General features: G+C 38.6%; 1 protein-coding gene across 1 annotated transcript in view; it reads left to right on the top strand.

The window, feature by feature from the left end:
- The window catches only part of sema3bl (sema domain, immunoglobulin domain (Ig), short basic domain, secreted, (semaphorin) 3bl), a 97,403-nt gene that overhangs the window by 77,674 nt on the left and 6,275 nt on the right, over positions 1-13,454 (top strand). Inside the window, exons 8-15 of the mRNA XM_057826017.1 lie at positions 976-1,090; positions 1,169-1,238; positions 1,343-1,487; positions 4,323-4,554; positions 4,652-4,743; positions 4,862-4,903; positions 5,422-5,647; positions 6,747-6,877. Coding sequence (XP_057682000.1) covers positions 976-1,090; positions 1,169-1,238; positions 1,343-1,487; positions 4,323-4,554; positions 4,652-4,743; positions 4,862-4,903; positions 5,422-5,647; positions 6,747-6,877 — 1,053 coding nt within the window. The remainder of the gene's footprint in view (positions 1-975; positions 1,091-1,168; positions 1,239-1,342; positions 1,488-4,322; positions 4,555-4,651; positions 4,744-4,861; positions 4,904-5,421; positions 5,648-6,746; positions 6,878-13,454) is intronic.

The raw sequence follows: 13,454 nt of genomic DNA, 5'->3' as shown, positions 1-13,454 counted from the left end.
GTAAAGATGTCATTAACTGCCAAGAAGAGCCATGTGTTGCAGTCCTTTTAAATCTTGCTGCGCATTAGGGTTCGGTTCAAATCTACAGGTGTTTTCATCAGCTGTTTGACAACACCTGATGGAAACTTTTGGTCTTAAGAGTGGTGGACTTGGGGGGTTGAATAATTTGTCAATGTGGTAATCACAGAAAGGCCATTGATTGGAATATTCCCAAAAATATTTTTGTTATTTCCGTTGTATTTTTCTATTTGACATGTTATTATTTGATGTGATTACAAACAAGATTTAAAAAAAAGAATGTCAAACTTGCATAAACACTTACCCACTGTGGGGTTTGAGTAATTATGTATACAACTGTAAATGTACATGAAAGCTGGGCAGCATAAGGTCAAAAGTCATAAAGTCCTTTAACTCGAAATCCTGCTTTATAATCAAGACAGATTCATCAAATAATTGGCTTTGTTTCATACTTAAATGGAGTGTCCTTTCGACCAAATATGGCAATGCTTTGAATTTTGCTGCTTAGTCTGTTCTCTCAGTGCTCCTCTAGTTTCTTTTTTTTTTCTTAAAGCTAAACTCTCGCTTCTTGTTGTTGTTGGGTTTTTTTTTTTCTTAAAGCTAAACCCTCATGTCTTGTTGTTCATGACATTTTGTCTGACATTATGTTTTCATTTTTTTTCCCCACAAGAAATATATGAGATGTACAACCTCAGGGGAATTCAACTTTACCTGTAATCTAAGGAAATGACCATTTACCTACACAGTGTTGATCATTTCTTGTCTTCACATGCCCTGATACAGAACAACTGGAAATACCTTGCCCACTGTAATAATGATAATGACTCTCTTAACTAGTTGAGTCTTGTCTTGATTCATGGAGTCTTTTTTCAACACAGTCAAATTGCTGGCGTTTCAATATTCTGTTGTTTATTTCTTGTTACACACTTTCTTTTCTCTGTTTTTTGTGCATGGCAGAATGATGTAGGAGGACAGAGAGTGCTGGTAAATAAGTGGAGCACCTTTATCAAAGCCAGACTGGTTTGTTCTGTTCCTGGACCTCATGGCATCGATACGCACTTCAACCAGCTGGGTGAGACACTCATTTTTACCATTCTACCGGGTAAATTTTCTTAAAACCGTCACTAACTTAAATCTTTCTATCGAATAGAGGATGTTTTCTTGCTGAGGACCAAGGATGAGAGGAACCCAGACATTTATGCAATTTTTAGCACTATCAGGTACATTATTCCAAACGTATTCTTTTTTTTTTCTACCGGCTCATTCCCTTTGCTTTTGTTGAAATATTTTTCTGTGACTCTGTTTCTCTGTCTCTCCTCGCCAGTAATGTATTCCAGGGTTTCGCTGTGTGCGTGTATCGCATGGCTGACATCAGAGAGGCTTTTAACGGACCATTTGCTCATAAAGAGGGCCCAGATTACCAGTGGGGTGCTTATGAAGGCCGGGTCCCTTACCCTAGACCAGGAGTGGTAAGTAGCTCAGTCACATTTATTTAAAAAAAAAACAAAAAAAACAACCCACAACAAATATGAAAAATTAACTTCTCAGTTTGTGATAATTAAGTTAGATTCTGTGAACCAATTATTTACCCACTTACATAGCAGAATGTTAATACAAGAGACAATCATTCATTTCTTTTAGCAGTCTAAGTAATGCTATGTTTACACTCGGACGGATAATGGCCTTAGGCGTGTAATTAGTTGGACTATACGGCATGTCGGCCACACTTGTTTGCCTATTATCCGGATTAGTTGTTAGACGGATAATGTTGGAGGGTAATTTTACACGCCGCTTAATATATACTGCTGTCTCCGTACAACAATCGGATACTAAGAAAGTTACGTCATGCCGTCGCCATTTTTAGTGCGGCATGACGGCATTGTAAACAATAGAGTTGTACGATCAAGATGTGGCATTCCTGCTCTTTTTTCTTTTGCACACATTTTTCATGAACCTTCAAACCACGTTGCAATAATATGCTTCAATTTTGTGGTCCTCCCATCGTGGATGGCACGGAGATGAACGTTTTTTACAGAGCTCGTCTCCCGAATTATCTCCGATCAGCCAGCTGCGGGGCTGGCCCCTCCCAACAAAATGCCGACTGAACGAGGAAATTAAACCCCGAAAAGTGACCTGCGTGATACCCCCAGTCAAAGAGGCGCATGATCAATTTTTTCCATGACATATCTATCCGTCAAAACTGTCGCCACTTCCAGGATCGCCACTGTTATGCACAAGCACTCCTGGTTGCGGCTTCCAGGAAATATACGCAGCGCCACACCATATGCTTGTATTTGTTACTTTCCAAGTGGTGAAAGCGCAACTGAGCATCGATTGTAACATCCCAAGTAACAATGTCAGTCTTATTTCAATCACAACTCGGCGACTGCTCATAAAAGCCAAGTGAGCTCTCCCTTCACTCACACTCCTGCGTGATGCGCTAAATTGCTTTCATGAAAAAAACTGATCAAAAAATAATGACAGTCTAGAAGGTGTAGTAATTTCGAAATTTGCCGCCGGCGAGTAATGAGTTTCCGGTTCAGAGGTAAACCGCGCGGGCGATGACGTAACATATGAGGCTGCTCCTTTCTACGCATGCGTAGTTTGTGCAAATGCAGGCATACCTTGCAAAAGTGGGGGGGCCTTAAACATAAGTGTGGACAGGTATTAAAATAATCAGCAAAATACCCTGGAGAAAATGATCTGTCCTAGTGTAGACGTAGCCTGAATTACAATTGGATTTATCACTGTAGTAATGACTTCCCTTTTACACATTGACTTGCATTGCAACTCCAAACACATTAAGCCATTGACATGTAAAGTTGAGCTCTTGTGTAAGCATATCATTTGAATGAGGGCTATTCACAGCGGGCCACTGTTGAGAAGTGCAGAGTGGGTGGTAGGTGGTTATGCAACACTGCAAATGAGGTGTAGAAAAGTTTGATATCAGTAAAGTAAACGTACAATGCGCAGCTGTGGTTACTGTGTACACTTCCAAGCCTGTTGACCGTATCAATGTAATTTCAATTTAAACATAAACACACATTTGCCGTGTATGCTGGAGCTTGTGGAGGGTGAAGGACAATCAGTTACATGACAGTTTTAGATATCTCAGCGTGTTGCCTTTGCAGATTAAAAATGATTTTAAGAACCATGGGGTCCAATCCACAAACATTGAAGAGATGCACATTTTGATACCAACAACAAAAGAAAATCGCGTGTGTTGCAGTCTACTCACAAACACGCAAAAGTCTTTATCCTAATGGAGCTTGTAGGTAAAAGACCAAAAGAAAACAATAACACATCTACACAATGTCTGTGCAGTCAGAGGTCAAAGCACTAAAAATGTATAGTGTTGTTTATAGATCTCAGTAGGTAAAAGTTTAATGTTCCTAAAAACGGTTCTATCATTAGCCATCACAGTAAAGAGCTGGTAAGTTAGACTGAATTTGATAACAATGACATTTAATGTCAAAGAAATGTTGAGAAAAAAGATGTCTCTGCAACTCAACACGTTCCGCGTGCATTGAAATACACAAATGCATCCAATATAAACAAAGAGTGTTAATCAACGTTTTCTGGAATGAAAACAATTCTGAATGTGAGACGTCTGGTTTTCATTCCTGCTGGCTTTTGATGGTGAATAAGGAGATATGATGGACGTTTTGCAGCCTGAAGCCGAAATCTTTTAGGATAAAATATTAAATAGAAGAGAAGAGAACATTTTAGTTCTGCCAAGGAGTAAGCCAATGGAATGTCAGCAATGTTTTTTAAAAGGGCATTTCTATGCTCCCTGATTTTGGATTAAAAACCTTGAAATACTGAAAGTGATGACTATAGCAAGTTTGTATATCAGATTTCTTAACTAGATCATGGAGAGCTTAAGCCAACCCAGCTGAATTTAATGAAAAGGATAACTACTGTACACCTTGGACTGGTTTCCAGCTACTCAAAGGTCATATAAAGCCTGAAAATCATATTCAATAGTGTATTGAACCTACGATGACAAGCCAAACGAGTAATCAGTGATGTGCAAAATACAGCTATACTCATATGGATTAAGGGTTCTACGATACTGTGTTTCAACCCACAACCACATGCCAAGCACCCAAGGGCAAACACAATGGCCACAGAAGCATAAAAATATAATCATGTAACAGGGAGAAATCTACCAAACAAAAAATTTATTTATTTATATTTTTATTTATATTTTAATTTCTTTATAACATTTCCATAAGCAAAACCATAACTTTACCACATTTGAGTCATGGTTGTGTGCTTCCCTTTTGTTTGTGTTTGTTCAGTGTCCCAGTAAAATCACCAACCAGCCTGGCAGGGAGTTTGCCAGCACCAAAGACTTCCCTGACCATGTGCTCCAGTTTACCCGCAGCCACCCACTGATGTGGAGGGCAGTACACCCTGCCTTACGGCAACCAGTGCTTGTCAAAGCCAACGTTCCTTACAGGCTCAAACAAATCGTGGTGGACCGGGTTGATGCAGAGGATGGACAGTATGAAGTCATGTTTATCAGCACAGGTAAAAACTGGTTCTTCTTTCCTGTTTGGTCAAATAAAGAAACTGGACTGTTAAAAATGTGCAAAGAACTTAAATGATGTGTTTGCTTCTCTTTAAGACATCGGTACAGTGTTGAAGGTCATTGCCCTCCATGGTGGAAACAGCCTGGAAACAGAGGAGGTCACTCTGGAAGAGCTTCAAGTTTTTAAAGTGTGTTTGAAATGAACGGTGTCTTAGTTTTTATCCATTCAGAGAGCCACATTCCTAGGAAAGTGCGCGGTAAGCCTTATCCCACATATTGAAACACTCATTATTATCTTCATTTCAGGTGCCAACCCCAATTACATCAATGGATATATCAGTCAAAAGAGTAAGTTCACATCTGTGTTTCATCAAGTTCTTCCTATTTGAATTTAATTGGAAACCTCTAAGGTTGGATTTTAGTGCTAATCCATGGTCAAAATGTACCCAATATAAAGCCTTGATTAACTTCACAGCTTTAAGTAATGTTAACACTTTAACAGTATTAGAAGGATGCAAATAAGCCAGTCTCTATTAGCGTACTATTCTGTTCTTCCCAAGTTCCTGTTCTCTTGACAACACTTGTTGGGGAAAGCCCTTTAAGAAAGTGTCACAAAAAACCAAAGAAAAACTTTTTTGGTACTTTTGTTTGTTTGTTTTTATGCTCACCAATGACTTTCACCTCGCATGACCTCTCTTATCACGGTCTTTCTTTGCTTATAATTAGTGAAGTGACCTGCACGAGCAGTGGTTGAAAACGAACAGAAACTTTCAGTAATTGTACAAAATCCCCCTGAATTCACAAGTGGTCCTGCTGTTTGCAAGGCAACATCAATAATGTTGTCCCTCCCTTTTCCTGTTCATCAGCAAGCCTTGTATGTGGGCTCACCAGCAGGCGTGGCCCAGGTGAAGCTTCATCGCTGCGAGACCTACGGAAAGGCTTGCGCCGAGTGCTGCCTGGCCAGAGACCCTTACTGTGCCTGGGATGGCTCATCATGCACTCGATACGTCCCCAACAGTAAACGCCGTTACCGAAGGCAGGACATCAGGCATGGAAACCCAGTTCTGCAATGTCTGGACCAGAGCTTTAATGGTAAAAGTGTCTTAACTACCCACAATAGCTCATCAGTGATCCTTAACCAATCTACCCATCAGTGGGACACCTCATCAGTGTTGTTAATAACGGCGTTAGAATATAACGGCGTTACTAATGGCGATATTTTCTTCAGTAGTGAGTAATCTAATTAATTACTTTTCTCATCTTGGCAACGCCGTTACCGTTACTGAGGCGGGAAAGGCGTGCGTTACTATGCGTTACGATGTTGGTTGACTGACACGAGAATAGTCCGAAAAAGACAGACTCACGGAGACGAGAGAGCAGAGCAGGAGTGGGGAGGAGGCAAAGAAGTGTGACGCCGTTGCAAACGCGATGCTACTATGCTAGGTGGCTCCAATAATACCTGACTGTAGCCGATAGCCTACAAACTACGCCCACATGCTTCAGTAGATATCACATATATACAGAACTAGATGCAAATGACAGACACGGCAGCTTTAGCAACATGTATAATAAAGAACTAGATGCGTTAGTAAACAGCCGCCATCTTAAAGCAGTAGACTTCTCAAGAAGGCTCTGTTGTAGAGAACGTTCCTAGCGAACCTAAGTAACTTTTTATCTAAAATGCTCCTAAATCGGCAAAACTTTAAATCTATCAATGATAAAAAAGTGTTAAAACTTACACATGTCAAAAATAGACAGAAAGGAACTAATGCAATAACGGGAGCAATTTTAACAACTTTAACGGTTGATTCACAACATTAAATGACTTCCACACAAAGCAAAGGTTACTATCTAGTTATCGCAATATCCACAATACCCCTGTGTCTAGTTAAGTTTAGGGTAAAGAATTGGGCTAGGGCCAATTGTCCCAAAAGCCCTTTAAACTTCACATTGTGTGACGTGTTTTTTTTGTTGTTTTTTTTTTAGAAAAAAAAAAAAACATAAAAATTATCACCAGTTACTTTGCCAAGTAACTAATTACTCTTACATTCAGGTAACTGAGTTACTAATGCAATTACTTTTTGTGAGAAGTAATTAATTACTTTTTTAAAAGTAAGATTAACAACACTGCACCTCATACTACTCATTTTCCTTCTTTAACAACATTTCCGATGTTTTTGCTTGGAATCAGAGGACATGGAGGACATGGAGGACAGAATGGTGTATGGTGCTGAGAACAACAGTACTTTTCTAGAATGTGTTCCTCGCTCCCCACAAGCTTCTGTCTTCTGGCTTGTCCAGCGTGATGACCGCAAGGAGGAGGTAAGATGAATCATATGGATGAATCTTGTGTATTAGGTTATAATGTACTGTACAGTAAAAAAAAAAGTACTTCATGATGAACCACCAGCGCTCAGTGTACCCTATGAGTGGGTGGACACAATATGAGATCTTGAAGAGAAAAAGCTCAACAACTGCCGCCCACGGCTGTTGAGCAAAAACGCTTCAGGTGGGAGTCATGCACTTCGCCAGCCTTAGTGTGTTAGTTGATGCTTTGCTATTCTGGATGCATTTGCATACTGAAATTTCAGTTTTTCTTTTGCCTTAAAAACAGAAAATACATAAAAGCATTTCTTTTTTATAGTTACAGAGGGCAGTAGAGGGTTCGCGCGCCCTGTCTGATTCTCAGAGTATGGATAAAACATGAGGCCTATGCAATCATCCTTTACACAAACCATTACACGTGATTGACGTTTTCCTGGATTTGCCGTTATTTATGAGTCTTTTTTTCTGGCCAGAATTTCTTCAGGCTTCTGATTGAATAAATTGGCCTACAATTACAGCTTGCAGCACCACTTTCACCTACGGTTATAGTTAATCTCAAATGATGTTTAGAAGAAGGAGGCGCGTTGGTCCGCAAAGACTTAGGGTAACTTGTAATTTATGGCAACTGGTTGCCTTTAAACCTGAGATGTTTATGCAACGTCGCCTCGTACTTGACGTTTTCAGCAGTGTTTCAACACATGGGTGAAATTGGGCAATTATATTTGAAAGGAGAATATTCTTTTAATAAAAATGGTATTGTTTCAGACTATTGACCACATGCCACGAACAATTAAATCCACTGTAACGGTGGCGACACATGAAGCAATACTTAAAACATGATATGGCCACACCCGCGGTGATTGTTCATACGTTGAGCTCATAATTCACAGAGCTTCAACTGAGAGCTTCAGTCAGGATAGGAGGAATTAACACCCCACTCAATTTCCATGCAAATAAACACAGGGCTGTTGACAAGGCTGCTGTATTTGTGTTGGCACTACAGGACAGTCATTGGAGCAAAGATATGGATTACAGGCAACGGGGATAGAGGAAAGAAGGATGAGGTATGAATGATTAGAGGTACAAAAATGACTGGGTGTTGAGGTATGGAAAATGTGAGACTAAAGGGAGCGAATAGGAACAGTGACAGATGTAGACTCTAAGACGAAGCATTTGTTTGGTCCTTGAAAAGTACTTGCCAGCATGTAAACACAAAGCATGACTTAATTACCAGTCTGTGGCACTGCAGTAACAACTGACATACTGTATAGAGCGACCAAATGGTTGCATGAAATGAGTATGAAATATTGGTCATCGACAGTTCATGATCTAGTAACATAAAAACTAGGGCTGTCAAACGATTAAAATGTTTAATTGAGGTAATCACAGCTTAAAAATTAATTATCGTAATTAATTGCAATTCAAACCATCTCTAAAATATACCATATTTTTCTGTAAACTATTGTTGGAATGGAAAGATAAGACACAAGACGGATATATGCATTAAACATACTGTACATAAGTACTGTATTTGTTTATTATAACAATAAATCCACAAGATGGCATTAACATTATTAAAATTCTTTCTGTTAAAGGGATACTAGGATAGAAAGACTTTTAGTTCCTAAAAGAGAAATGTTAGTACAAGTTATAGTAATTTTATATTAAAACCTCTCTTAATGTTTTCGTTTTAATAAAATTTGTAAAATTTTCAATCAAAACATAAACTAGTAGCTAGCCATTGATGACGTCGCCGAGTGGTGACGTCACACGGGCTCCCTGCCATTCTTTCACAGTGTCTTTAACTACGTAAGGTAGTGATTGAAATACACCGCAAGGTGTCAATAGCGAGTTTTAAATTACTTACAAATCAAGCCATTTAGTGTGTTTTGTTCCTCGACTGACGCCGTAGTTCCCTGTTTACTGGTACATCCACGTAATTTGAGTGCTGGCTTCACAACGAAAAATACCTCTGATAGTTTGTACATTGTAACTTTATTGCCATCCAGTGTATTTGTTGAGCTACATGAAACGTTCGAATACAGTTTGACCAAAGTCTGAGTAAGTTTTAAGTGTATTTTGCATAGCTATTTTGATTGGGAATGCCAGTTCTCTTTGCACGGAGCGCTTTTCTTTTTGTGAACATAATTTTTTGGGAGAGATAGAAATATTATTTTTGTTGTGCTTTCACTAAATGATACCTATGTTTGTTGTGAAGGAGTTGCCGAAGCTTATGCCAATAAACGGCGCAGTCCAATGAAGACCTGTGTCCACTCGCCTTTCTCTGCCTCTTAGCTCTCAATGTGCAAAAAACGGCGTAATGAGGTAATGCATGATCGAGTCATTCCCCGCATGCGTTAAATGCGTCAAATATTTTAATGTGATTAATTAAAAAAATTACAGGGTGACCCAAAAAAAAGTTTACACTCAGTTGACTGCTTGTTTAAAAGCCATTGAAACATATCTAAATAGGTTGTCATGCTTAAGTGATTCATTAAGGTCACTCAATGCAGCTGGTAATCTCTCGTCTCTACAATTCCTGTGCTTCTGCTGAAAATGAAGAAAACTTTAGCTGTACCTGAATTGCTGCGTGCCGGTCTGACACCTACAGAGATTGCAGGAAATCTGAGAATATCCAGATGTGCAGTCTACAAAGTTAAAAAGAAGCTGAAAGATACTGGAACAGCCTCACGAAAACCTGGGTCTGGAAGTGCCCGATCTGTGGGGACCAAAAAGTTGATTGGCAAGGTGATGTGGCCACCCAGAGTCCAGATCTCAATAGCATATGGGCAACTGTGGAGGACAGTGCCTGTAAGAAGCCACAAACTTCTGTGGCAGCCTTGGAGAGGTCCATTGTTAGATCTTGGGAAAAGATGACAGCATCGTACATAAAGAAGAACCGTCAAGCGTACCGCAGGCGCCTGGAGGCTGTTGTGACACTTAAGGGAGGACACATTGAAAAATAGAGTGTACTGTACATGTTCTTTACAATAATGTATAATTTGTGATTAAATTCTAATTCTAAGATAAATAAACATGGCATTTAAGTTGTATTATGGCAGTGTAAACTTTTTTTTTGGGTCACCCTGTAATTACCGTCTTTTAATGTGATAAATTTGACAGCACTAATAAAAACATTTTTGTAAGGCTGGGACTGCAAAAATGCAAGTCACAATCAGAGGCACAATACTGGGGCACAGCGGGGCACTGGCAAGAAAACAAAAAAAAAATGTTAGCACAAAAAGTCAGAAATAGCGCTATAAACTTCTCACCTTTCCTTTTGACCAAAGTCACTTGACCAAAATACAAGTTTCTGTGAAAAAAAGTGACGTTTTTTTGTTTTTCAACAGTTTTCAAAATCAAAATTGGAACATCCCTTGCGGATAGTTAATTTACCTCTGCTCATGCTTATCAACTTCCATCTCTCCTTTGCGTCTTCATGCACTCTGCTGTTCTACTTTGTCTGGGTAGAAATTGGGCTATATCACTGTAACTGTTATGTAAGCAATCAATGTTTCTCAACTGGTAGGTTGTGACCTAAAAGTAGTTTAAGTGGCCTAGATGGGTTACGTAGCTTACCTCTCCCATTCCTCCTTGCTGATTTATCCTTGCTGCGAGCAAATAGCTTTTTAAATATCCATTTGCAAGAGTAATGCTGTTTGAGTCAAATCGAAACAAATAATACATCTTGTTACAGATTACAGGGCCTGCAGTAACAAATAAAATGCTTGTAAAACAGCTGAAAATTATGATGAGTACGCATGGCGGAAAATACAGACAAGACTGAAAAAGCAGTTTCTGCTCTTGCACTCCTCTTGAAAAGAAACTGCTGTATTTTAAGGCAAAACAACTGTTGTGTTTGATAGAACAATATGTCTATATGCTGCCATAGCAGATTCATGGCACATTAAGTCCCTGAACTATTTTTAATTTGTCCGTTTTACCCTGAAAACCCCCGTTTACATACGTCGCGCAACCGCTTTTGTTTTAGCCCAGCCATAAAACTAAGGTAATTAATTATATTTATCATTCAAAATGTCTGTCATTTTTAGCTTAGAATCAATAATTGATGTCTAATATTTCATTAAAAAAAAAAAAAGACTTTAAAAAAATTATTCACTCGCATATTTTAAACTTTTAAACAAATAACTTCACAATGAAAAAAATGGTGTCTGTAAAAAAAAGTCACAGATGTCTACCTCATAACTATCACTTAATTGTATTTTTTTTGTTACTGTCGTATTTTCTCCGATACGTTAGATGATAAATAATCGATCCAAACAAAGAAAAATTGAAAAAAAAAAAAACGTTTAAAGGGGTAAATATATGAAAAAGAAAATCTCGACCACTCCTTGATGTCTGCGATTTCTGCATCGCGACCCTTGTTATATTGCCATGTTCCACCCATACAATCCCTCAAAAATCCAGCTGTGGGCATTCACAACAGTGTCTTGACACTCAGTGATACATGCTACATGGAGTTTTTGGATCGAAACAAGGTAAGTACGCGATAATATCTCGTTAAAGTCATGGCGTCTGTAATTCTGCTCTCGCGTGCTCTCGCCTCCAGATAGGGTTTTGCTGTTTAAAAAACTTTTTTTTTTTTTCAAAATGCCCTCCTGTTCAAAATTTTTCTTCCCCCAGAAAATGGAGATTATAAGCTTTCCAATGATGTATCACACATGCATAATCGGACAGTTTTGAAATTTGGCCAAATTGGGGGTCTCATAGCAGAACTTCAAGTCACCTGAGTGTTTTCCGCCATAGAGGCTATATTACAAAGATAGGAAATTAATTCATACAGATTGATTCTAATCATTTTGGTCATATAAACAAATAGCAATAAATAGCATCAGTGTTGATACAGTTCAAATACCACATATCATATTAACACAATATTAGACAAAGCTCATGAATGAGAGCCTCTTACTCAAATCGCATTTAAGTGCCATTGTAGTCATAGCCAGTTAGCTAAAAGGCTAATCTGCTACTTCAATTTGCGACCAAAGTAGTTTACCGCAGTCAACTGCTTGATATTTAAAGGATAAAGTTCAACCATTTAAATTCACAATTCATGGGAATAGGCAACCAAACAAACATCAACACAGAGGTAAAAATGAACAACGGAATGGGCAGTTTATCTGTCACTAACTTGTAAAGCAGGGGGAAAGATGTACCGTACTGGCCCGAATATTAGACGGCCCTGATTATAAGACGACCCCCTCTTTTTCAAGACTCAAGTTTGAAAAAATACTTTTTGAACACCAAGTTAATTTTTATACAGAAAATAATTACAGTACATCTGAAACAAATGATTATAACAATATATTTGAAAGAAAAAGCATGTTATTTTGCCTCATTCAAATCTTAATTCAATCACATTCGTAAATGAATGGCTTCTGGTTTTTGAAATGTACAGTAAATAAACCAATCTATTGTGATAAAACAACAAAATTGCAATAACTGCATTAACCATCAAAGTGAGATCTAACTGTAACTGTAGTCTTGAAACAAATCTGAATAAGGAAAAACATTGCAATACAGTAATGCAAACTGGGTTAAACTTGAAAGTAGCTGAGATCTGTCATGACAGAACATTACTTCTCAAGTTCAGCATTCGCTTCAATGATATCTGGCGCCATCTAGCGTCGTGAATGGGTATAATGTCTAGACCGCGAATATAAGACGACGCCCACTTTTTCAGTCTTATTTCAATGCAAAAAAAACACCGTCTTATATTCGGGCCAATAGACCCTACTCACATGACGTCACAACCACGCCCCCGCACCATATTGTCCATCAACTCGTCACTGTTGATGCATTACCGCTACGTAAATTCCTCTTATTATGGCGTGTTTTTCTGCTCGTTAACATTAATAATCAAAATGGTGAAGGCGTGTGTGGCGGTCGGTAGCAATAACAGAAAAGATAGACGGAGAGACTTGAAGTTCTACCGGATTCCGAGAGACCCGGAGAGGAGAGCGACATGGGCTGCTGCAATTCGACGAGAAAACTGGGCTCCAAACGATTACCACAGATTATGTAGTAGTCATTTTATATCTGGTAAGATGCATTTAATATATATTTAGAGGGTTGACAACCACAATTAAGATCATCGCTAGGCTAATCGCCGACAACATACACTCAGACGTTGTGAATGAACTACCTGAAAATATATAATTATAAGGGGATAATAAGACAGTTGTCATACAATTAATTTACAATTTCACTATTGAGGTCAAAAGCCAAAAAATAAATTTAACTAGGGACAATCTGGAGTAGTGCTATCGCACTTCATATTATATATGTATGTGGTGAGAGTGCTATCGCTAAACCATATAAACATTAAAAGCCCTAGCTCCATTGACAAATGACATGAAATACATTAGACTTGACAGTGGATGTTAGCAAGAACAAAAGATTTTGAATTGAAAATTTCGTAGCTCACCTTCCCGAGCACAAGATAGATTCCTGCCGAATTTTCGTGGACGAGGATCTGTTTCACCCAACCAGCAACGAAGTATTTATAAGCCTCCAAGCTCTTAAAGTTTTTTCAAACTTTCATGAGAATAGG

The sequence above is a fragment of the Corythoichthys intestinalis genome, chromosome 2, assembly GCF_030265065.1.
Source record: "Corythoichthys intestinalis isolate RoL2023-P3 chromosome 2, ASM3026506v1, whole genome shotgun sequence".
Lineage (NCBI taxonomy): Eukaryota > Metazoa > Chordata > Actinopteri > Syngnathiformes > Syngnathidae > Corythoichthys > Corythoichthys intestinalis.
The sequence above is the reverse complement of the archived record's forward strand: the minus strand, read 5'-3'. Positions and strand labels throughout refer to the sequence as shown.